The 24302-nt window shown below is 42.2% G+C and overlaps 1 protein-coding gene across 7 annotated transcripts; it reads left to right on the forward strand.

Annotated features, from left to right (window-relative positions):
* The first annotated feature begins 325 nt into the window (after positions 1 to 325).
* On the forward strand, positions 326 to 23919 carry GGH (gamma-glutamyl hydrolase). Of its 7 annotated transcripts, none has more exons than XM_089899100.1 (10): positions 326 to 512; positions 3744 to 3858; positions 7826 to 7876; positions 11679 to 11763; positions 15059 to 15197; positions 17625 to 17731; positions 17815 to 17905; positions 18177 to 18305; positions 19065 to 19142; positions 23533 to 23603. In XM_089899100.1, exons 1-9 carry the CDS (start codon positions 404 to 406, stop codon positions 19094 to 19096), a joined length of 858 nt encoding a protein of 285 aa, XP_089755226.1. In that variant the 5' UTR covers positions 326 to 403; the 3' UTR covers positions 19097 to 19142; positions 23533 to 23603. The 7 variants fall into 7 exon arrangements, 6 of the variants coding, with proteins under 6 accessions (XP_089755226.1, XP_089755225.1, XP_089755223.1 ...); XR_016388553.1 differs by having other exon boundaries at positions 327 to 512; positions 19065 to 19406; positions 23533 to 23600; XM_089899097.1 differs by lacking the exon at positions 19065 to 19142 and adding an exon at positions 21875 to 22012 and having other exon boundaries at positions 329 to 512; positions 23533 to 23919.
* The last annotated feature ends 383 nt before the right edge of the window (positions 23920 to 24302 follow it).

Consider the following 24302-nt stretch of genomic DNA (forward strand, 5'->3'; position numbering starts at 1 on the left):
AGATTCGAGGACGTGGAGACCGCCCCGTGCCCACCCGGCACTTTCCCGAGTCTCCGCAGGCGCGGCGGGGCGCGGCGGGGGCGGGGGCGCTGCGGTAGCGCCGGCGGCAGCGGCGGTGGCGCCCTGATGGGGCGAGCAGGGCCTCTGATACCCAGGACCCGCCCGGCCCCGGCCCGGCCCGGCCCGGCCCCGGCCCCGGCCCCGGCCCCGGCCCCGGCCCCGGCCCCGCTCCGCCCCGGTCCCGCGGCAGCCGCGCGCACGCGCTGGGACAGCTTTTCCCATAGGCCCCTGCGGCGGAGCACCGCCCTCGCCCTAAGCCCTGGATCGCCCAGGAGGCCGGGGTTGAGTCACTTGGCTGTTCGCCGGCAGTGCCTTTGAAGGGCGGCGGGAGGCGGCGAGCGCGATGGCGAGCTTGGGTCTTCTGCTGAGAGTGCTGGGCCTGGTCCTGTGCGGGGCGGCGAGCCTTGGGCTGTCCGCTCCTACCGCCCCCACCTCCAAGGAGCCCATCATCGGTGAGGAGGCGGCGGGGGCCGGGGGCCGGGACCGCGGTGGGCGCTTCCAGCAGCTGCGCTCCGGCGGCTGCGTCCTGTCCTAGAAGACCCAAGTTCAGGGTTAGGATGTGTGCCTTCCTGTGTAGCACAGGGGCCAAGCCATCATTTGGATCGTGCTGAAATATAGCTAATTAATGCCTCGTTGATTTCCTCAACTCCAAGGCTCTTAAAATTGGAAGGGAGGAAGGTGCACTGTGAAGAATCCTGCGGATGGTTTTCTTGTTTGTACTTAGCTAGGAGCTTCTGCTAATTAAACGGATTCTGTACATGCATTATCTTTATTGAAATTTCACCGGCTGAGGGCGCATTTCGAGGAACGATGCATTATAACGTATAAAAATCGAATTGGCTAGATAATCAAGAAATAATGGTATACCTTGGTCTTTGTCATCTCCAGCAGAGGAGGGCAGCAGCGGCTGGTGTGATCCTAATGGCAATTCTGTTCGGTGTTAAAGTGAAGCATGTCATTTTTCGTTTTCGACAAATGTATGTTTTAAAAAGAGAGTAAAATCAATTTGCATTGCCAGAATAGACATTTGATACCGGGCAGGGGAAAGCAACCCCGAAGAAATCAGCCCGGATTTTAAATTTGCAGAAAGTAACTTGTGTGTGGACAGTTAAGATGGTCTCATTTTAGCTGTAGTGTTATGCCTTTCATATTGTTTTTTGTGTGTTCCCCCCCACCCCGAAGATCGGCACTGTTTTGTGTAACTAAATAGAAAGTAGATGAGCATTTTTTCATGTATATTGGTAGTGCCCAGTTTTCAAATGTGTTGTGTATCAGTATTTGGAACTCGGAATGCCTTATTTTATAAGCTACTTAAAATAGTGGTTAGAATCTCCCAGGGGAATTAACTCAAAGTATAATCTCATGTAGTGTGCTGGGAATTGTGGGTGCAGAGGGGAGGGAAAAAGGAAAGAAGAGGAGTGATTGTTTTCCCTTTGCTAGAAACAGTGGTTTCTAGGAAACAAGTCCAGGGTCAAATATAGAAAAAGTAAGTAAGCTTTTGGTTTACCCTGATCAGTTAAGACAAAATAGTTAACTGAATACCTGTGTGCAAGGCACTGAGTTAGGAGTGCAAAGGATCAACGAAAAGAAGCCGCGAAATTCATGAGATGGCCTCAAATTATGGGTAGAATTTTGGTCCCATTTTGAGGCGGGGGGAATATAGCCGAGCTCTTGTCCCAGGATGGAGAGGGGACGGGGGAGAAGTTGGTGGAACTTACCTACTCTAATGTACTTTCCTCCTTTCTGGTACCTTGTGTCCACGTGTCCCCAGCCCGCCTTTGTGGCACCTCATCCTTGCCTGTCCTGTAACCACTCCATTTCCTATGACACTCCCTAATTATTTCCCTGCCAATTGTTATTGTCCTTAATAAGGGCGATCTTACCACTCCATGAGGAGAAAAGCAGTCTTACTGAACAAAGTTTTGCATGTGGCATATATGTTAACTGAGTGCCTGATGAATACCAGTTATTGTAAGAAGCTGGGGATACAGGTGACTGACTGATAAGGACGGCCCAGGCCTGCAGAGACACTGAAGGTGTTCCAAATGGTGAAGTAGTGAGCGATACAGGCACAGGTATCCTCTCTGGAGAGATGTGTTTTGATGTGTCCTGAATGCCAGTGCTGTGCTGGGGCTGAGGTTTCAGGGGTAAGAGGCAGCCAGAGCTGTAGGTGTGCCCGAGCATCAGAGTCTGTAGAGTTTGTGAAAGTTTAGGAACCCATCGAAGTGCTCAAGCAAGGAGGTACCCCCTGCTGCTTTGATCTCTCTCTCTTCTCTCTCTGATTTCCTTTCTTGTCACTTTGTCCCCTCGCCAACACAGGACTCTAGTCACAGGCATTCCTTGCAGTGGGACAGGCACAGAGCTGACTCGGGGTCTTTGCACTTGCTATTCCCTCACCCTGGAACCATCTTCCTCCAGATATCTGCATGTGGCTGACTCCCTCACCTCTCTGAAGTCCTGCCGACAGTGTCATGTTCTGCCTTCTGAGAGAGGACTTGCCTGGCCACCGCATTTAAGAGACTTTCTTCTTTCCTATAGATTGGAACTTACCCAATCCTTCCTTCCCCAAACACACACCTTCTTCTGCTGCTTTACTTTTCTTCTCGGCTCTTACCACCAGCCATCACACTATTGTTTACTCTTTTGATCTTGTTTACTGTGTTTCCTCTCTTCTCTCCCTTCCGCACACTGGAATTAAAGTCCACAAAGCAGGGATTTGGTTTGTTCAGTTCACTCATGTGTCCCCTGCACCTAGTTCAGTGCCTGGTATATAGTATGACTCAGTAATATTTGCCAAAACAGTGAATGGTGATATCATCAGATTTCTTTCCATGTGGAGAACTGGTTGGAGTTGGAAGGCAGTTGCTTAAGAAAGGATGCAGAGAGACCTTTTAAGGGGCTATTATAATAGTCTGGGGTCGGGGGGACGCAAGATATTAGTTGCTTGGATTAAGGTGGTGGTGATGATGTTGGAGAGAGATGGATAGAAGATATTTTCACTCCTTTACTTTGTTGTCAAGGAAACGATGTGCCTTAGAGTGTGTGTGTGTGGGAAGGGAGAGGCCTCCTTCTAGATTGAAGGATCTGTACTCTGAAGTTGATTCTAGCTCTTGTGAAAAAGGCTGGTGCTATTGTAGACCTACTTTGGGGGCTTATTTGGCCTCCCTAATGAGGCAAGAGAGAAGGCTACTGAAAACTCAGATCAGCCTCCACTACCCCTTTCCCAAATGCTATAGACGTGCTCTTTGGGGGCTTATTTGGCCTCCCTAATGAGGCAAGAGAGAAGGCTACTGAAAACTCAGATCAGCCTCCACTACCCCTTTCCCAAATGCTATAGACGTGCTCTTTGGGGGCTTATTTGGCCTCCCTAATGAGGCAAGAGAGAAGGCTACTGAAAACTCAGATCAGCCTCCACTACCCCTTTCCCAAATGCTATAGACGTGCTCTTTGGGGGCTTATTTGGCCTCCCTAATGAGGCAAGAGAGAAGGCTACTGAAAACTCAGATCAGCCTCCACTACCCCTTTCCCAAACGCTATGGGCGTGCGCTCAGGAGAAGCTTCATATTTAATTCTGTGAATTAAATGAGTAGAGTAGTGACATTTCTACGGTGATGTGTTTCAGTTTCTGAGCAGGAAAAAAGGAAATTGCTTGAAACTGAAACTTTTTTTCTTTTGTAATTTAGGAATATTAATGCAAACGTGCCATAATGAGAACATGAAAATCCTGGGAAAATACTATATTGCTGCATCCTATGTAAAGTATCTGGAGTCCGCAGGTGCAAGAGTTGTACCCGTAAGGTATGATTCGATATTTTTTACTCTGAGTAATAAAAGCTGCAACTGCTGTTTTATCTCTAAAATTATCTTTTATCTCTAAAATGAATGCTTTCTCTCCTATGATCACGTCATTCAAGTGTGTTAACATCACACCTGATTTCTGTCACACATCTAATGCTTAGGAGTCTCTCATTAAGTCGTTTAAGGTGTGAAGCTCTGTGCATCTGTGATATCATTAGACATGAGGCATATGTATTAGACAGAGAATGAAATGAGTCACCTTTCCCCCAGAAAAGGTGATGCTCATCAGACATCGTGAAAGTAATGGAGTGAAGGCATCTACAGCGTCACTTCATCCCGTAATATTAGGGTAAGGAAACACTTAGGGAATCAAGGAGTGTTCTAGAAGAGGACTTTTAAAACACCTTTGCGCTCTACTCTAGAAGTTTGGGGGCTTCCCTGGTGGCACAGTGGTTGAGAATCTGCCTGCCAATGCAGGGGACACGGGTTCGAGCCCTGGTCTGGGAAGATCCCACATGCCGCGGAGCAACTGAGCCCGTAAGCCACAACTACTGAGCCTGCGCGTCTGGAGCCTGTGCTCCACAGCAAGAGAGGCCGCGATAGTGAGAGGCCCGCGCACCGCGATGAAGAGTGGCTCCCGCTCGCCGCAACTAGAGAAAGCCCTCGCACAGAAACAAAGACCCAACACAGCAAAAATAAATAAATAAATAAATTTATAGAAGTTTGGAAATTACTACTACAGCAGTGTTGCTTCAGTATAAATTACAGGTATTGCAATTTTAAAGGAGGTACATTATTTTTGTGATATAATGACCTAGAGTAAGAAAATGATTCATGTCATATTCATGACATGACGTGATAATAAATGATGCATGTCATTTTGATTTGGAAAGAGTTGAATTTTTTAACAGAAGCCTTGTAAGTATTGATATTATCTTATCATCCAAAATTGGTTATATTTGGGGGTCTTCCAGCACCCTCACCTAATCCATTATAAGTGATTTCACACACAAAACACAACTGTTTGCTCTGGGCAACTTGTTTTTGTAAATAATTTCGCATTAAACAATTGTAACAAAGAAAAGTACTGCTCAAAAAGAACATTAATACTAAAAATGCAAATATTACAATTTTGAGAATGGTACCACCAAATGGTTTTATGTTTAGATTCATAAGGATTGTCTTTTTGCTTGATCTTTTACATTTAACTGTCTCTACTCCAAGATGAACGTTTGCTTTTGACATTAGTCTTCAATTTTATAGTAGCAGATCTAATTTTTCAAGTGAAATCTTATTTGGAACCCAGATAACAGCAGCATTTTAGAGCTGAGGCAGAGGTTCTGGACAGTCCTTAGGACAATGTTGCAAAGTTTTGATCCTGGAAGCTTTTTCTGCAAGCTCTTCTTTTTAGGACATAGTGCTGATAACACAGGTGGGAGGTGGAGAGTAAAAAGGCAGGTAGGCCAGTTCAGAGATGGCTGCTAGGTGTGAGTAGGCTAGGTGTGAAGTGAGAAGGGCTTGGCTTAGAGCAGTGGTTGTAGGATCGATGGGTAAATATTCTTTAAAAAAAAATCAGTAAGACCTGACGAGTAATAGAATGAAAGGGCACAGGGAGGAATAGATGAGAATGACAGAAGTTTTGAAATCGGAAATTTTGAAACTAGGGAAGTTTTGAAACTGATGATTTGTAGAATCCTGGGACTTAAGCCTGAGATACTGAAAACGTGACTGTCAGCATTCAGGTTAATTTCCAGCTTGGGTTCCCAAAGTTCACTTGAAGGTATATTGCTCAGAATCAGAATCACGTGATCCTATAAAAACAACGTAATGCATGGCAGCTTAATTCCCAGAGGAACCTGCAGAGGATTGCCTAATGTAGAACGAGACAAGTGATCACACCAATAACATTGGATTCATTTCTGAATTTCGGATGCTGGGGACCAGCTTCTGCAGTTTAGAAGGAAAAGGAGGAGGATGGGAGACCTAATCCTGGAGCAGCTGAAGAAGTTTGTCTTTGGTGTCCTTCCGCCTTCTGTCTGCTGCCTTCGCCCTCAGGTGGCCGGTGCACTCAGGTTATAATGATCTTCCGCCGCAGGACTAGGGAGACCCATCGAGTGTCCCCCACCTGAGAGCTGGCATGTGGCTGCCCACAGGCTGCTCTTGGTTTAAAAATGTGCTTCGTTCACGCAGTGCTTAAAATATGTACAAATCAGAAGACTTTGTAAAAGTCTGAATTTTTGGCTTCCTTTTTTTTGAAGGCAGTTTTCTGGAGCTCATTTTAAACGGAGCACGTGCTCTCCATTGGCAACAGTGCCTGTCACTCCTTTTCACGTTGCTGAAGCTGTGTCATTTGCCATCGTTACCAGACTTTCGCTGTTTTCTTTAAAAAGAACTTATTGAGAGGGTCTTTTGTTTCAAGAAAGTCTGATAACATGGAAGCACCGTCTGTGTTCAAAGAATGTGACCTGGTCTGTTTTGCCTGCAAGGCCTCTGAGGCGCTTGAGTTTGTGACACCCCCTGCCCCCAACCAACAGTTAAGCCCCTTAATAGTGATAAACAGGGCCCGAAAATTCAGTCATGGACAATGGGGGAGCCATTTACTTAGAATGACTGAAGTGACTGGAAACAGGCTGCATGGCTAGCTGGTAGGAGTCCCTGGAGCACAGCTGAGTGATCTGAATCCATTCTGGTTCCTCGTGGTGGTAGTTGCCCATCTGGTTTAAATATCCATGGGGAAGATTCTGGGTCCCTGCTGGTTCCTTCTCTGTTGACACAATCTGGGGAGATAGAACTGGCAGAATACTGGGACTCACATTTCATCTTCCTATCACTTCCCAAGTCACAGCCACCTGCCCATCCATCCTCCATTTAAGATGGTGGTAAGCACCACTGCAGTGTCACCCACTGCTTTGTGGCTCTCTGCGGGAGGAGGATTATTATGAATTTCTGAACAGCACAGCTCATTTGGGCTCAGAGGAGAGCCTAGAGGGGTTTTCTGGCAAAGCACAGCTATGTCCGGGCATCATGGGTATCTCCTTAATAATGGGAGAAGTGTCCTAATGCCTCTAAAACTTTCCTGTGCGGCAGAAATGGACTGTAGTTGATATTTGAGAAGGCATTATGCCTTTTTATTCTCTTATACAACCAGAAGACTCTAAACGTAGCACAGTTCTTGCAGGAATTCATAAATAGGATGCTCTTTTCCCTTGTTCTTTCATTCCGTCGAACTTCTGGAAGAGTAACCTGTCTTACTGTGACATAAGTCAAGGTTGTAGCCAGTTGTCACAGACTAATCCCGTGGGTTTTCTCTGGAGAAGGGAATAAGATCATCAATAACGTGGTGATTGTTAGGAAAACCTTACCAGATGTTTGATGAAGGGAACTTCAGAATAATTACCTGGGCAAATTAGGCCCATCTACAGGGACCTGCATGTAGTCTGTACCACCTAGATCTGAACTCTTCTGACTTGGGAATACACAGTAGTTCTGAGACCTTTGCGGTTGGCGGTAGGGGTGGGTTGAAGCAGGGACTTGGCATTTATATTTTTTGCCAAAGCTTCCTGTAGTTAAGATAGGTATGCTAATAAATCTCTTAGTCTTTACTTAAAACTACTGAATATCCTTACTTTTTTTTTTTTTATCTTGGCTAGCAGGGAAATTACTGGTACCCAAATCTCATGGTCTTTAATGTTTTGCATATTAACATGTACCTCACAATATCAAATTACATTAGACCAGAAGAAAACATGTTTACTTGTCTGATTAGCAAAACAAGGATATAAGTATGTGGTTTTCATGTAGTTTGAAAAAAATGCCTCTAGGAAGGCAGAGAGGTGATATAGTCCAGTATTTAAGAATTATTTTTCACCCGGCTTTTAAAAATTAATGTGGTGACTTCATTTAGAGGCTTACTTTTCTTCTTAAGTTTTGGAAATGGATGTTTTGTAATTATTTTTATTGTTTTCAGGCTTGATCTTAAAGATGAAGAGTATGAAAAGCTTTTCAAGTCTATTAATGGGTAAGTTGCCAACATTGGTTTAATATAGTGTAGGAGGTCCAAGCAATGCAAAGAAGTACATATAAATTTCGTACATGTTTCTATGTAGCTATCTTACAGTGGTGTAATATTAGTTTTCTGAGTTGAGAGGTGCAGAAGTCCTGCAGAGAGAAGGCAGGTTAAGAAATAAATGTTACACAGTAGACAACATACAATTTTTTTTAATGTGCGACATAGTCTTTATTCTTTTAATGCTTGTCTTAAATGTTTTGAAGCCACTTTGGAGGCCGTGGCATACTGCTTGCTTAGGGGATGTATAAGTCTTAAGAATGAGAATATTAATTGGTTATTTTTCAGAAGGTGACTTGGATAGAACTTGGAAAAAAAGTTTTATATCCTTTAGCTTCTTCGCAAAAGATATGATTGCTTAGCTCGCAGAAAAAAAAAAAACCCTGTTAATCATATGAAAAAATGTGCAACATTACTCACAATTAGAGGAAAGCTAATTATAGCAATTAAAAACCATCAAGTTAGCAAAGAGCAGAAAATGTGCTAGTACTCTGTGGTGAGGGTGTGAGGAAACAGTGTTCTTATCCTTTACTTATGGGAGTTGTTGATCCAAATAATCAATAAACAATTATTAAGGAATAGAAGAGAGTTTTATTCGAGCCAAATGGAGGACTATAGCCCAGGAAGAAAGTGCTCTGGAAAAACACGATTTTATATCTTGACAGAGCAAAGAACGTACATCAAACACAACAAGGGTACATTCCTTCAGGGTTTTGACAGACAGATTAGCACATATACAGCGAGTCAGCATGACCTTGGTGTCTGGGAAGGGAACCTTATCTTTGAAGGACTACTAGCATGGACGTCATAGGAAGGGGAGACATTTATCCCTGTCTTCAAAGTGGACTTTTTTTGAAACTTCTGGATAATGCATTATTTTCTTAGTGGTTAAAGCAGTTGTACAGCACTTGTTTGATGCACCATAAGATAGGCAGTTCTAGTCAGCATAAAGTTCAAGCCAAATCATGTGTAAGCCAGGACGATGTCCCCATACCTCAATAGGTGAAAATTTCTTCCATCAGGGTGTGAGTTATATAGCCTTTTGGGAGCAGGTTTTTTTGTTTGTTTGTTTGGTTGGTTGGTTTTTTTTTTTGTGGTACGGGGGCCTCTCACTGTTGTGGCCTCTCCCGTTGCGGAGCACAGGCTCTGGACGCGCAGGGTCGGCGGCCATGGCTCACGGGCCCAGCCGCTCCGCGGCATGTGGGATCTTCCCGGACCGGGGCACGAACCCGTGTCCCTTGCATCGGCAGGCGGACTCTCAACCACTGCGCCACCAGGGAAGCTCTTGGGGGCAGTTTTACAGTATCTATTGAAATTAAAAATGCACATACCATATGACCCAGGAAACCCTTCAGAGGAATTTTATTTTACAAATATAATCAGCCCTTTTAACATATACACACAACTATATATAAAATAGATAACCAACAGGGACCTACTATATAGCACAGGGAACATACTCAATATTTTATAATAACCTATAAGGGAAAGTAATCTGAAAAAGAATATATATACATACATACATATACATACATATATGTATAAAAAAATGAATCACTTTGCTGTATACCTGAAACTAACACAACATTGTAAATCAACTATACTTCAGTAAAAAGAAAATAATAAAACAGAAAGAAAAATATAATCCCCCCTTATGTGAAGACTTAGGCCCAAACATATGCATTGTAGAATTGTTTGAAATACTTCTGATTTAGAACCCATCCAACGGTCCATCAGTTGGGAATTGGATAAAAAAATAGACTATATGCATATAATAGAATATTATGCACAGGTTAAACATGAGGCTATCTATAGATGTTGCCCTGAATCACTATTGTTCTGTGAACCATGTGATAAGAAGCAAGGCACATAGTGGTGTGTATAGTATACTACCATTTACTTTTGTTTTTAAAGTTGGGGTGAGGAGATATGTATAGCATATATGAGGTCAACATAACAAATTTTAATGGTGGTTATTTCTTTTTTCTTTTTTTTTTTAAAGAACACCCATCTCTTTTTAAAATTAATTAATTAATTTTTGTTGCAGTGAGTCTTAGTTGCAGCAGGTGGGCTCCTTAGTTGTGGCTTTGTAGGCTCCTTAGTTGTGGCATTCGAACTCTTAGTTGCAGCATGCATGTGGGATCTAGCTCCCTGACCAGGGATCAAACACACGTTCCCTGCATTGGAAGGCAGATTCTTAACCACTGCGCCACCAGGGAAGCCCCATAATGGTGGTTATTTCTGATCAGGAGTGGGATGGAGGGAGTCTATTTTACTGTAAAGCTTTTATAAAAAGAACTTTTTAAAAATTTTAGAAAACTTCATTTATTAATATTTTTTTTAAAAAAGCTATGTTCAAAACAGTCGTTTGTATTCACCTCAGTTTGGATCAGTAAATATTTACAGTAAAGTTAGTTCAATTTAGTGAAACATTTACAATGCCTGTTATATGCAGTGTACTTTGGCATGGACAAAGATAAATAACTCCAGGAGAGAGTATATGGTAGAACCTCAAAAATATACAGCAGGCAATGAGCAGGACTCTAATGCCACTTCCGAAACACCTTTACTGAGCCTTGTATGCAGTTTTTATTTTGTGGGGGGGAGGGGGGCGGGGCTTGCAGAGATGAAAAGGCAGAGCCTTGCTTTGGAGGAGTTTGTCAACCGAGAGGGACAGTCAAGTTTTACTTTATGAATGGACTTTGAGATTAAACATACCAAGTTTGTTCAGAGGCAGCTTTTTAAATACTGAGTCAATGAAAAGGGAGAACTGCTAATGAGTCTTCATTAAGCCGCTTTAAACTGTAGGGTTTTCTGCTTGGTTTTGTGGCAGATGTTCTGCCTTATAGTTTATATATTTCCTACTAGACCACGATCCTACTAACAGCAAAAATTACCCATCTTTGTCTCTGTGGGCTAATACCTGTTACTGAATGAACACAGTCTCAAAGGTGATATTTCACATGTCTCAAATTCATATTTAAGTATTTTAAAAAATTTTAATATATTCAACCTTTGTAATCTCTGTTGAATATCCTTAGTTACTTTAAGAGCTTTTTAGAGTTAGTTTACAAAGTTGATATGAAAACATAAATATTTTTCTATCTCTCTCCTTTATGGATAGGGTAAAATAAAGTCAAATGCTTGTGACTCCCCTTTTTTTCCTAGAATTTTTTTAGAATGGTAATTGTGTTCTTTTTCAAAATTTTCTAACACCATTCTTATTTCTGAAGAGATTTCAGGGTAATAATAATAAATTTAAAATTCCATGGATATTTAATTCTAGCCTACTATATTTTTATGACTAGTTTGTTCTTTATTGTTAAAACAGATTTCTTTTGTGAGCTAAGCCTGACTCATGATTATGGACCTGCAATTGATTTTGGCATCTCTGATCATCTTAATTTAAACCTAGCTATACTTGGAATTTTATTTCTACTTGATTTCTAGCTGTGTGTACTCTCCTTCCCTCCCCCCATTTATTTTACTTTAATTTATCCACACTCTATTTCAAAAATAAACTTGTTTATCCAAGAGGTTTGGTAGAATATGCACAAATTCATTGTTAACTGCAATAGTTTACAAATGGGTGGGATTGTAAATATTTTGTATTTTCTTTTTGCCTGATTTTTCTCATTTTCTCTAATGATCTTGCTGCTTATGTAGTAAGGAAAAGTTGTTTTAAAATAAAATGATTGTTTATTTTCTGGGAGTGGGGAGGGGTTGAAATGCACACTGTTTGATGTTGTTTCAGGATCCTTTTCCCTGGAGGAAGTGTTGACCTCATGAATTCAGGTTACGCCCACGTGGCCAAAATATTTTACAAGTTGGCCATACAGGTAAACCTCAGTTATTTCTTATTATTCCAGGTGAGCTTTTGTAATTTTCCACGAGGATAATTCCTTTTTTAAGCACGTGGTAATACTTTCTGCACAATTACCCTAGTCTCGTCACACCTTTAACTGTTGGGGTGCCTGTTCTTTTCCAGCCAGTGGCAGCTCTTGGCCATTTTCTCTGCGCTTCATTTAATTCAGGGCTCCAGGGAGCCTCAGGGCCCTGCTGGCCGGCCCTCTCTGTTTGGGCTCATTAACGTGAACCAGGCCCTCATGGTGACCGAGTAAGCTGTCTTCATTATGTACTGGGCATTGTTTATGTGTTGTGTGTTTTTTTTTTTTTAATTATTTTTTTGGCTGCGTTGGGTCTTTGTTGTTGCGTGCGGGCTTTCTCTAGTCGCGGTGAGCGGAGCTACTCTTCATTGCCGTGCGTGGGCTTCTCATTGCGGTAGCTTCTGTTGTTACGGAGCACGGGCTCTAGGCATGTGGGCTTCAGTAGCTGTGGCATGCGGGCTCAGTAGTTGTGGCTCGTGGGCTCTAGAACGCAGCCTCAGTTGTTGTGGCGCACGGGCTTAGTTGCTCCGCGGCATGTGGGATTGTCCTGGACCAGGGCTCGAACTGTGTCCCCTGCGTTGGCAGGCGTATTCTTAACCACTGTGCCACCAGGGAAGTCCCTGTTCATGTGTTGTTAATTCTCATCTCCTCTCCGTGCAGTGACTTGCAGAGCCTCTCGATTCCTTTTTAGTCTCCTAAAAAGACTGCTCCTGCCTTTGCACCATAGCTCAGACCCTGGCTATTTCTCCCCTGAACTGTTAACAGCAATTTTCTAATTAATCTTGCTGGTCCTACTATCTCCCCCAACCTTAAATATTTCCCTAAGAAACTGCTTTTAGCATATGAGATGCTTGTTTGAAAACTTTTAATGGCTTGGCTTGATGACCTGTAGCCTTTTATAGTCTTTGAGTCAAGATATACAGTGTGTCCACAGCTCACCTTTTCCAGACTTTGCTTGTGCAGGTAATTGCAGCCAGGCTGGTATTTCCAGCACATACTCTGTGTCCTCCTACTTTCAGATCTGCTTAGGCTGTTCCTTTCTACCCTGTCCCTAATTTGTGCCTTAGCCAGCTTTTCAGGGAAGCCCAGAGACAGAATATCTTGAAGTTAGCTGTTCATGTCTCATCAGATTGCATGGCTCTGACACCCTTTGAGGCATTCCTCATTTCATATCATATGGTTCCATGTACTTAGTACATGCTCAGTGGATATTTTTTGGAAAAACTAGCGAACAAACTTGAAATTTTATAACATGAGTGATTTAAAATGCATTTGGAAAGCATATATATGAACATTATAAAGCCACTCTTCCTTTGCATATAGAGACTCATGTAACTGGCTTGTTCAATTTAAAAAACAGGAGCCGCCTAACCCGTAAGACCCAAAGGCCTATTTAAAAAAAATATAATTAGGGCTTCCCTGGTGGCACAGTGGTTAAGAATCCGCCTGCCAGTGCAAGGGACACGGGTTCGAGCCCTGGTCCAGGAAGATCCCACATAACGCGGAGCAACTAAGCCCGTGCACCACAACTACTGAGCCTGTGCTCTAGAGCCCGCAAGCCACAACTACTGAGCCCGCGTGCCACAGCTACTGAAGCCCGCGCGCCTAGAGCCCATGCTCCGCAATGAGAAGCCCGCGCACCACGACAAAGAGTAGCCCCTGCTCGCCGTAACTAGAGAAAGCCTGTGCGCAGCAATGAAGACCCAACACAGCCAAAAATAATAAATAAATAAAAATAAATAAATTTTTAAAAATGTAATTAGCTACTTGAAGATTTCAAAGCAAAGAAAAAAACTTAGCAACCTTGAACTTCCATTTAGCTGTAGCCACTGGGGTCCACAGGCCCTGATGAAGAAGCCCTGAGAAGTGATTTCTGTGAGATCTATTCGGTTTCACTCTGTGTCCTTTGCTCTGCTGATCACAACAAACAAAAGATGTGGTCCCAGCAAGTGGGGATTTAACATTTAGTTCAGAAATCAAGTTTGGTGTGCATATGGAAACAGAGGACAGTTCAGCCCTCTTTTGTGTTTATTGTAAGTGGATGCAGTAAGACCCTTCAACATAACATATACAATTCTGACTTCTAAAAATAAAATTTTCCGGACTTGCATATAAAAGTATTAAAAATCCTATCTTGAGATAGGAACTATAGGAATTAATGCTGTTCTATATTTTTCTCATTGAAGAACAGAAAAAAACTCCCTAACAATTTCCTCATTTAAAATGAGTGACTGTTAGGTTATATATATATATATATATATTTTTTTTTAATTAATTTATTTTTTTTTTTTGCGGTATGTGGGCCTCTCACTGTTGTGGCCTCTCCCATTGTGGAGCACAGGCTCCGGACGTGCAGGCTCAGCGGCCATGGCTCATGGGCCCAGCCGCTCCGCGGCATGTGGGATCTTCCCGGACCGGGGCACGAACCTGCATCCCCTGCATCGGCAGGCGGACTCTCAACCACTGCGCCACCAGGGAAGCCCCGTTAGGTTATATTTTACAGTCTATGCAGGAAAACCACTGCTTTTAGAAAAGTTACAAAACCCAGTTTTGTAACTACCAGCACACTTGGGTTTAGTCTTTGGTTAATCAGAAAATTCAGTTGCTGGAATGCTTCTCCCCCAGTCACACTGGTTGTTGTGACTTCCTCTGAAGAAACCCAGTACATCTGTACTTTTTTAGTTGACAACTTTTACTCTCTGAAATTTTATTTTACTTTTGCTTGCCGACTGTTCCTTTCCTTCCAGATCATGGCTTTCACCTGATTTAAATCTGATTAGCTGAAGGTGGTATAATGCAGCTGTTACTATAAATTCTGAGAAAATGGAGGAAAGACTTCCATTCAGAGTATGTTCAAAACTGAACAGTCATTTAAAGCAACAAGATTTGTAGAAAATGTGTAAATAGTCATTTATCTAGCATTATCCTTGATATTTACAGTCCCTGAATGTTACATGTGTTGTTTGGTAGTTGACTGGCAAATGTCTGTATCTTTCCCAGCACAACTGAGTTTGGATAGTTTGGTTAACTAAACCTGAACTATTATGTGGGAGCTTGATCTAAAGAGAAATTAAGTGATATCCTACTGATAGAAGAGAGAGTAAGTGATAGCCTACTACTATTGATCCTGGAAAACTCCTTAGGAATCCATGTATACCTCAGGTGCCAATCTTGTATGACAAATCAAATGTATAATTTTTATTTTGAAAAGTTTGAGTAAGCTTAGTTTTCTCTTTATTCTGCACAGGGTTTTGGTAATGGAGACTATTTTCCCACGTGGGGGACCTGCCTTGGATTTGAAGAGCTTACGTATCTGGTCAGTGGAGAGAGCTTATTAACCCTCACAGATACTGTTGGAATTAAAATGCCACTGAACTTCACTAGAGGTAAGAATTCTCTTTTGATCCTGAAAAAAATATTAACTGGGCAGGATTAGTAAGTTGCAAATATCAGAGTAAAAATATGTTCATAACATTTGTTAATTTTTAAATTATTTGCACAGGCTGAAGATGTGAATGATCACTTTTTGTACTGAGTTATAAAGTTGGCTTAAGGAATCTTGAATGTTGATAACTTATTGCTTCTAGTGACGTCAGGACAGTGCATGATTAAAAACTCTAAAATCAGACTTGGTTTTGAGTCCTAGCTTTGTCACTTCTGCCTTGGGGAATCATTTACCCTCTCTTAGCTTTAATTTCCTCATTTGTAAAAGCGTTTACCTGTTAGGATTTTTTTGCGAGGATTAAATAAGATAATGTTTTCCAGGTACTCTGATAAGCACTTTAAATATTACTCTAATAAATGTTAGCTATTATTATTATAGTCAGCATTTTTCCCTTGGCTGTGTACTCTGTTTCGATCCCAGATAGGGCGCACTGCAATTCCATTCTAGTACTAACAACCTGAAGTTTAGCACAGACTCCAGTTAAAGGTTATCTCCGTGACTAGACTGCCCTTATGTCAGATACCAGCCGCGAGTCATACCCCGAGGCCACCCATACATCTGATCAGATGGCCATGAATCTTGGGATTTCCACAATCCCCCTCAGGTTTAATAATTAACTGGAATGACTCTCAGAACTCAGGAAAGTGCTATGTTTGCAATAAAGAGTTTTACTGTAAAGGATACACATGGGGCAAGGTCTGTGAGGGAATATAGAACTTCTTGCCCTCTCCCTGTTGAGTCAGGGCACGTCACCCTCCTGGCACATCAATATGTTCACCAGCCCTGTAGCTCGGTGAACTTTGGTGCTCAGAGTTTTTATCGGGACTTTATTATGAAGGCATGGTTGATTAAATCATTGGCCGTGTTATTGAACTCAATCTCCAGTCCCTGTCTCATCCCTGGAGATCAGGCTAGCTCAAAGTCAGACCTACTCTAGAAGTCCAATGCATGTCCATTGCACTACATAGCCAGGTAAAGTCAGACCTGCTATAATCACGTGGTTAGTTTTTCTGATAACCAGCCTCATCCTGAAGCTGTCCAGGGGCCACCTTGTGTCACCTCATTAGCATTACAAAGACACACCTATCAGTCAGGAAATTCCAAGGCTTTAAAAGCTCCCAGTCAGGAACCCAGGACAAAGACCAGACAAATGCTTTATTTACCAATCTGTGTAAATAGATCATGATTCTTGGAGGTTACTTGATTTCTGAATCATCAGAATTGAATGTTGAATGCTACCAACCATTCCTGTTCTCAAAAGGATATTGGATAGAAAGTAGTAGTTGTTATACATAGAATCTGTAAAATGCTCTATACTTTTCAAAGCTCTTTCTCACATTATCTCACTTAATTACTGCAAGAATCCTGTGGGAAGTGTATGTATCAGGTCAGTCTCTTTTGGTTGTATGTGGTTAAAACCGAGTTTATACAAAAAAAGGAATGAAATCCGCTGAAGTAAGGTATCAGCGGATTTTTATTATGTAGGGCTCTGGGATTCTAATGGAAGCCATTAGCATCCTGAATGAGGGGTTCATTGAGGGACAGCTGGCGTTAGGGCCTTGAACACCATCAGGCTTTTCTTATCCCTTTGCTGGCGTATGTCTGTGTCAGACTCCAGAGCCTTCATTGAGGTAAATTGCTTCTTTTTTTTTTTTTTTTTCTTTTTTTTTGCGGTACACGGGCCTCTCACTGTTGTGGCCTCTCCTGCTGCGGACGGAGCACAGGCTCCAGACGTGCAGGCTCAGCGGCCATGGCTCACGGGCCCAGCCGCTCCGTGGCATGTGGGATCTTCCCGGACCGGGGCACGAACCCTTGTCCCCTGCACCGGCAGGCAGACTCTCAACCACTGCGCCACCAGGGAATCCCATTGCTTCTTTTGATCTATTTAGTGAGTAGAATTATCTTGGCCTGGTTAATGTTTTTTCCTACGTTGTTGGTATTTTTAACCGTTTAAGTCCCAGATACCTTTGAAAATGTGTTAAAAGTTCTGGGTCCTTTCCTGAGAAAACAAATATATACACATGTGGAAAATTTCACCTATTTTTCAGCGCTGTCTAGAGAACTCATTTTAAAATCCTCTGCTTACTCTATGGCTAGCCTGCTTATTATCACGTCTGAAGAATTTTAGTTATTTATGTTACAGTTCTACAAGAAAAGTACTTAAGTATGGAACATATTTGGAATTGTGTGTTAAACTTATTTTGTGCTTGACTAGAATACTTCTGTGGAAATGATGTGTTTGCATATCATTTAGTCATCTTGATTATGTCTTAACAATGGCCTCTCTCTGGCTGAAGATCAGTTGACTTCAATGGATTTTATTTTTTCTGTGTTTAAATTATTTCTTTTTATGCTTGAATTATTTCAGGTCCATTGCAGAGCAGAATGTTCCAGAATTTTCCTGCTGACTTGTTGCTGTCATTAGCAATAGAACCTCTGACTGCAAACTTCCACAAGTGGAGCCTCTCTGTGAAGGTATCCCATTAATAACACAATGAAATTAATGCATTTAGATTTACTACAGAAGTAATTATTTTGTTTTTATTTTTGCACTTTAGAATTTTACAATGAATGAAAAGTTAAAGGCGTTTTTCAATATATTAACTACAAATACAGATGGCTCTATTGAGTTTATTTCAACAATGGAAGGTATGTATCACTGCAGATGTACACTTTATTTTACTTATTCTATGATTTAATTTTGATTTTATAGTTCTCTTATGAATAAGATCATGTTACTTTGGGGACTGAAGTTAGAAGTTAGGGCATTTTTGGAGACAGGAGGCCTGTTTTGCCCATGTTCCAAATCAGTTGTGGTTTACCTGGGTCACCTTCTATGATAGGGTGATGAACAAGGGAAGTGAAGAGTAAGGGGAGAGTGGATGAAGAAATAACTGGAGAAAGTGATTTCTGTTTCTAGCGATACTGCAGCTTAAGTACGTGCTGCAGACAACAGCGAAAAGTGTGACTGACATACAGGAAAACACCTTCCTAAGTAAATACATTGATGAAGTGACAGTAAGGGTGTTCAGGCCCCAAATTGCAGGAGGTAAGTGGAGTATTTAAACCAGCCTTATTATTGAGTCAGGAGAGCTTGAGATGAAGCTCAGGAACCCCCTCCCTGGAGAGTACCCCCGTGGAGCAGGACGCGGAAGGCTGGACCCTCCGTGAATCCTGCCTGCACAACTGCAGGGAGAGTTTGCCATCCTGAACCGTAGCGCTAAGCGGGTGGGCTGGTAAATCAGTAAAGCCCCGAGTGTTTTCATGACAGGCCGGTCTAGCGTGGCCCACGCTATAAGACCTGGGAAGTTCGGCACATCTTGAGTCAAAAAGTGCGTTTGAAGTTATATCGGACTGATAGTGCCTCAACGTGCGTGTCAGAAACAAACGTCAGTAGTGCTCTCTGGAGGAACCTGCATTTTTCCGGGACTTTTAAGAAGTTTCCATATGAGGTTTTAAGGAAAGTGATTGGTTCACAGCCAAAACATCACAAGTGCACAAGGAAGCAAAGTACCATGAATGAGAGCTTGCAGAAGCAGTAGGTGGTTTCTCAGCTGGCGAGACTGATTGGTGCTACTGGCGAGGCCCGAGCACTGGACTGGAGTCAACTGGGACGAGGCAGAAGTAGTTCCCGCTACTCGCAGGTTGTGGCCGTGTCACTGGCTCCCTTGTTGGGGGAGGTCAGATGTCTGAAGGTTCAGAAACGACCTCCCCGGAATTCTGGGAAGGCTGACGAGTCCAGTCTGAAGTGAACCACTCTGAGCTTCTCTCTCTAACCCTGTTTCCCCTCCTGTATTTCTTACTTTAGTTGACAGCGTTGCCATTCGCCACATCATCTAGTGTTGGCTGTCCTTGACTTCCGGCCCTCATCCTCCACATCTAAGAAGTCCGTGCCACTTGCTACTTCCCACATCCTTCTTGGGAATTCCTCTTCCCAGATCTCTCTGCTCCTCCTGTCCGACTGCAACATAAACCACCCGCCGCCTGTGTTGCCGCAGGCGCTCCTAACTGTTCCACAGACCTGCCTTCCAGCCGGTCACCAGCAATCCCCCGAGATTCCAGTCTGACCACATTGCTTGGGGAGAAAGCTCCTCAGTGGCTCTTCAGCGCTTGGAGGATGGAGTCTGGATTTCCCAGTCATTTACTCAAGGTCTCCCCCACAGCCATCGCTAGCCTGGATTCCTTGCACCCTGTTCAGTACACACAGCCCTCCACAGAGCAGCACTTCTGGCCCCCGTGCTTTTCCTTACGTTCTTTCCTCTCCTCTGAAAAGCTTTCCTTCCTCCCCATTCCCTTCTGCTGATGGCCTCTTAGCTAGCTTTAAGAACTCAGGGCAGTGGTCAGCTCCTGGAGGCCATCCCTGCCCGTTATCCTTTCTTGCCACATCCTCAGTGCTCCTCCTTTATACTTGCTCTGCACTTCCTAGGAATGTCTCTTTGCACTTATTTGCTCATGTTCTGTCTTTCCTCCTAGGCTAAGACCTCACTGAGAGCTGGGACTCTGTCATTCTTTGTGTTTCCAGGACTTTATGGAAATCTCAGTAGATGTCGAATAGATGAGTAATTATTTAAATGAAAGAGTATTGGCTTGGAAATTAGGGAATAGGACTTCATGTTGGTTCTGTTCCTGGCTATGTCATCATACCAGGCTCATTTGAAATTTTTATCTTCTGAAAGTTTTCTGACACCTACTAGATAGAAACACTTGAGATGCTCCTATATGCGCATTTCCTTCCTGTTCTTGATATTTTGTTCTAAATTAGTGAGCCAGGGCATGATTCCTAGAGTTGTCAGGAACCTGCATTGATCTTTTATTGACGCAGTTTACAAAAAATGAGTAAATCTCAACTTGCTTCTGAATGTCAGTGTGTATCTCTGTCCTATCCATTCATCTATCTGAAAAATCTTTATTACAATTTATCACTTAGGGTATTTCTTTTTTTAAATAAATTTAATTAATTAATTAATTTATTTATTTATGGCTGTGTTGGGTCTTTGTTGCTGCATGCAGGCTTTCTCTGGTTGCGGCGAGCGGGGGCTACTCTTCGTTGAGGTGCACGGGCTTCTCATTGCGATGGCTTCTCTTGTTGCAGAGCACGAGCTGTAGGCGCATGGGCTTCAGTAGTTGCGGTGCGTGGGCTCAGTAGTCGTGCCTCTTGGGCTCTAGAGCGCAGGCTCAGTAGTTGTGGCGCACGGGCTTCATTGATCCGCGGCATGTGGGATCTTCCCGGACCAGGGCTTGAACCTGTGTCCCCTGCATTGGCAGGCGCATTCTTAACCACTGCACCACCACTTAGGGTATTTATTTTTCTAAATAATACTTTTCATATCTCAAAGAAATATATTAGAAGATCTGCCTTTCAGTTACCTATGTGTAACAGTTAATTTCCTGGTCATCCAGCCCATGGGTCTCCTGCTGGTGGCATCACATGTGGTTCAAGACAGAGAAAGAGAGTATGTCACAAAGAAGGAGGGAGGGGGGAGGGGCGCAGTGGGGAGGGATGGAGTAGAGTGACCGGAGCTGCTTGCTGGTAGGTTCTTTTCTCTTGTGAATCTAGACTGAAGAAGGCTAGGATAAAATAGGTTTCCTTCTTCTGACGTGATCTCTCTTAGCAGAGTCTCATGGGATATGTGGACAGTGCCCTTTTCCCTAGATATCTCTACTTTTGGATAATTCATTTCTCTAAGTATTTTCCCGTGGTAGTCACGGTTATAATTTCAAAGCAAAAATAATAGAGGGAGGATTTTTTTTTCAATTAAAATGAGGAAAGGCATATGTGAAGAGAAAAAGAGATGAGTATAGATATTTCTCAAAAGGTAAATATTACACATATTTTTTAAAAATTATGGAATTTTAAAACGATATTTAGAAGTAGAGAGAGTAATATAATGATCCCCTGGGTACCTTTCTCTAAGCTTCAACAACTATCACATTTATGTGGCCATTCTTGTTTCATATCTATTTTCTCCTCATAACCAGCTTAGTTTTTGGAGTAAATCCTAGGGATCGTATCATTTTTGTATATAAAGATATTTAAGAATTCTAAAAATAAGTGAAGTACATTACCAAAAATCTTTCACACCAAATTTAAACTTTTAAAAACTATTTAAAAATTGGCAGCATGAAACCATGAACCTTTCCATAGACTGAGAGAGAGACACAGTTGAGCCTGAGACTTATGTAAAAGGACACTAAAGATGCTGGCGTAGTTCATGCTCATGTGAATGTCATTATAGGAGGGGATGAAAATGCGGTATGAAGTGGGGGGAAGAGAGTTGTAGAAGAAACTTGTGACTAATCAGATGTGCGGTTGACTGTTGAGCTGGGATATATTCAAAGGCTCAGTTTTTTCACTCTACTCTGATCACCTAGTAAACGGAATCGTATTTCAAATTATAAAAGGTTGTAAGTCAGTGAAATATTGTATTGTGAACTTTCACATTGACTGTGAACTGAAATTGTTTGTGTCTGAGAGAATGTGCACAGTTTAATTTTGTCTGACATTGGGTGTTATAAAAATAATGTTTTACACAGCATGTAAAGCATAATTTAATTGTTAAGTAACATCCCAGACCATTGTTACTACTTAATACTCACCAGTCTATGTTCTTTGTGCAGGATACCAGTATCCGGTATATGGTGTCCAGTGGCACCCAGAGAAAGCTCCTTATGAGTGGGGAAAATTAAAAGGCATTTCCCATGCGCCTAATGCTGTGAGGGCTGCATTTTATTTAGCAGAGTTCTTTGTGGCTGAAGGTAATATGGGGCAGGGGTTATAATTTTGTCTCTCTAGTGTGGTTTTGAAGGAAGTTGCCCTCATCTGAACTTCTGTGTACTTTTACTCTATAAATGTTTTGTAGGTTTAACTTTTAAAAAAATTAATTCATGTGAAAGCCCTGAAATTGAGATATTAGTCATTCAAATCAAACCAGGACAGTTCTTTCAGTTAACGGTACTGTACAGTCTAAAGTGGGCTGATTTCCTGAACAACAGCATAAAGATTGTTTTGTTTTGTTTTCTTGAGTCCTTTTTTTTTCAGATTCCCCTCCAATTACTCTTTTTAGGGATAATGATTTAATTATGACATTCTCTGAGGATTAGCTCTTACTTTTCCAAGACAATTATGTAAATTGACTCTATACTCAAAAGTCTGTGGTTTTCAGGCTGCCTATCTGTAGGGGTTGGCACAGTGGAGAAAGTTAATACGCTTTGCCTGCTTTTTCATGATGAAAACACAGGCATAGTCATGCTAGGTTATGTTTGTGGGTAAATTGAGAATTTGGTTATAGATGCTTGGGTTTTAGTTGAGTGATATGGGTGTAAGACAGAGCTACAAACACAACTTGCAAGGGATTAGGGCGTCGCTCTGGCAAGTCGCGGCCCCGGGAAGATTTCCATGAACTTTGTTTGCATCCTCCCTTCACGCTTGCCCTGAGGTTTTATCAACCCTCCGTCCACACTCGCAGGTAAAGTGCTTCCTCCTGAGTTCACTGTGGTTTAGAATTGTGCTCCGGTGAACGGGTCATTTCATTACAAAAACCCCAGATTAAAAAGAAGTTCTCCCAGGTGTAGTATTAGTCCCAAGAAACATTTTCATGTCGTTTGTATAGGAGTGAGGAGCACAGCAGAGAGCAGAGCAAGGCTCCCTGCAGCAGTATCACAGGAACGGCTACATGGCCTTCATTTTCCAATATCCCTCTTTCTAAAAATGCCACGGAGGCCTGTATTTACTTTATTTTGACTTTAGGGTAAAGTCTGAGCCCTCACCCCCTCACACCTAAAGTTTAGCCATGCGACTTCTTTGTGCCTCCTTGCTTTTCAAATTTCTGCCTTACCTGGGGGAGATGCCTCCCTTCTCCCTTGCCTCAGCTTTGCCAGTTTCTCCATCCTCTTGAAGCGTCCTCCTGATTAGTCTATAAAAACTTCTGTGTGGTGACCAGACAAGACTTCTTGAGCGTTAGGACCTTGCCTTGTGGATGTCGCCATCCCCAGGCCCTACATCAAGCTATGCACACAGTAGGCGTGTAGTAGGCGTTTGAATGAAAGGGGAGTGAGCGCCACGTGGGGTCTGGTGCAGGGTTAGCACGGCTGCTGTCAGGAAGGCTCTACTCCAAATCAGGTGCTACTTTATTTGGGGGAGTTTGCTAAGACGTTTCTCCTCTTTGCTGGTATTATCCCACTTAATAATGCTGATCATAGGAAGAAATATTTTAAAGTAGCCTTTTGAAAATTGTATCCTATCTTTTTAAAAAATTAACGCTTTCTTTTTCTTGCAGCTCGGAAAAACAATCACCATTTTGAATCTGATGTTGAAGAGGGCAAAGCACTAATTTATCAGTACCGTCCAGTTTATACTGGGAACATTTCTTCGTTTCAGCAAAGTTATATATTTGATTGAAAGCCTTCAGTGTGTTAACAGAGAAATTTTGATTAACTCCATGATTAAACTGTTGTAATAACTTGTTACTCATGACGATAATAGAAGGCCACAGAGATTCCTTTGCTATGATGTTACTGGCTCTGATTCTTCATTCAGTATATTTGACTATTTATTATCACATTTGATAATCAGTCAGTGAGACAGATACATAATCTGAGTGTTTTTCATGGAAAAGCTTTCTTTTATCTGAAGATGAGAAAAAAATAAATTTATTGAAAATACAGATATTTCATTTTTTCTAATTGATTGATTCTGGAAATACATACCACTCCCTACCCATCCACTTACCTCATCCTTGCTGAAGACTCTTTATTTTTTTATTAATTTTTATTGAGTTATAATTAACATACAACATTATATGAGTTTTAGGTGTGCAACATAGTGATTTGATATTTGTATACATTATAAAATGATCATCACAGTAAGTCCAGTTAATGTCACCATAGGAGATTGTTACAGTATCATTGACTGTATTTTCTCTGTGTATATTACATCTTCAGGACTTAACTTATTTTGTAACTGGAAGTTTATATCTCTTAATCCCCTTTACCTACTCTGCCCTACCCCCTGCCTTTCTCCCCTCTGGCGACCACCTGTTCATTCTCT

The sequence above is a fragment of the Delphinapterus leucas genome, chromosome 17 (assembly GCF_059928025.1).
Source record: "Delphinapterus leucas isolate spDelLeu-1000000601 "Yukka" chromosome 17, BTC_Dleu_Yukka2, whole genome shotgun sequence".
NCBI lineage: Eukaryota > Metazoa > Chordata > Mammalia > Artiodactyla > Monodontidae > Delphinapterus > Delphinapterus leucas.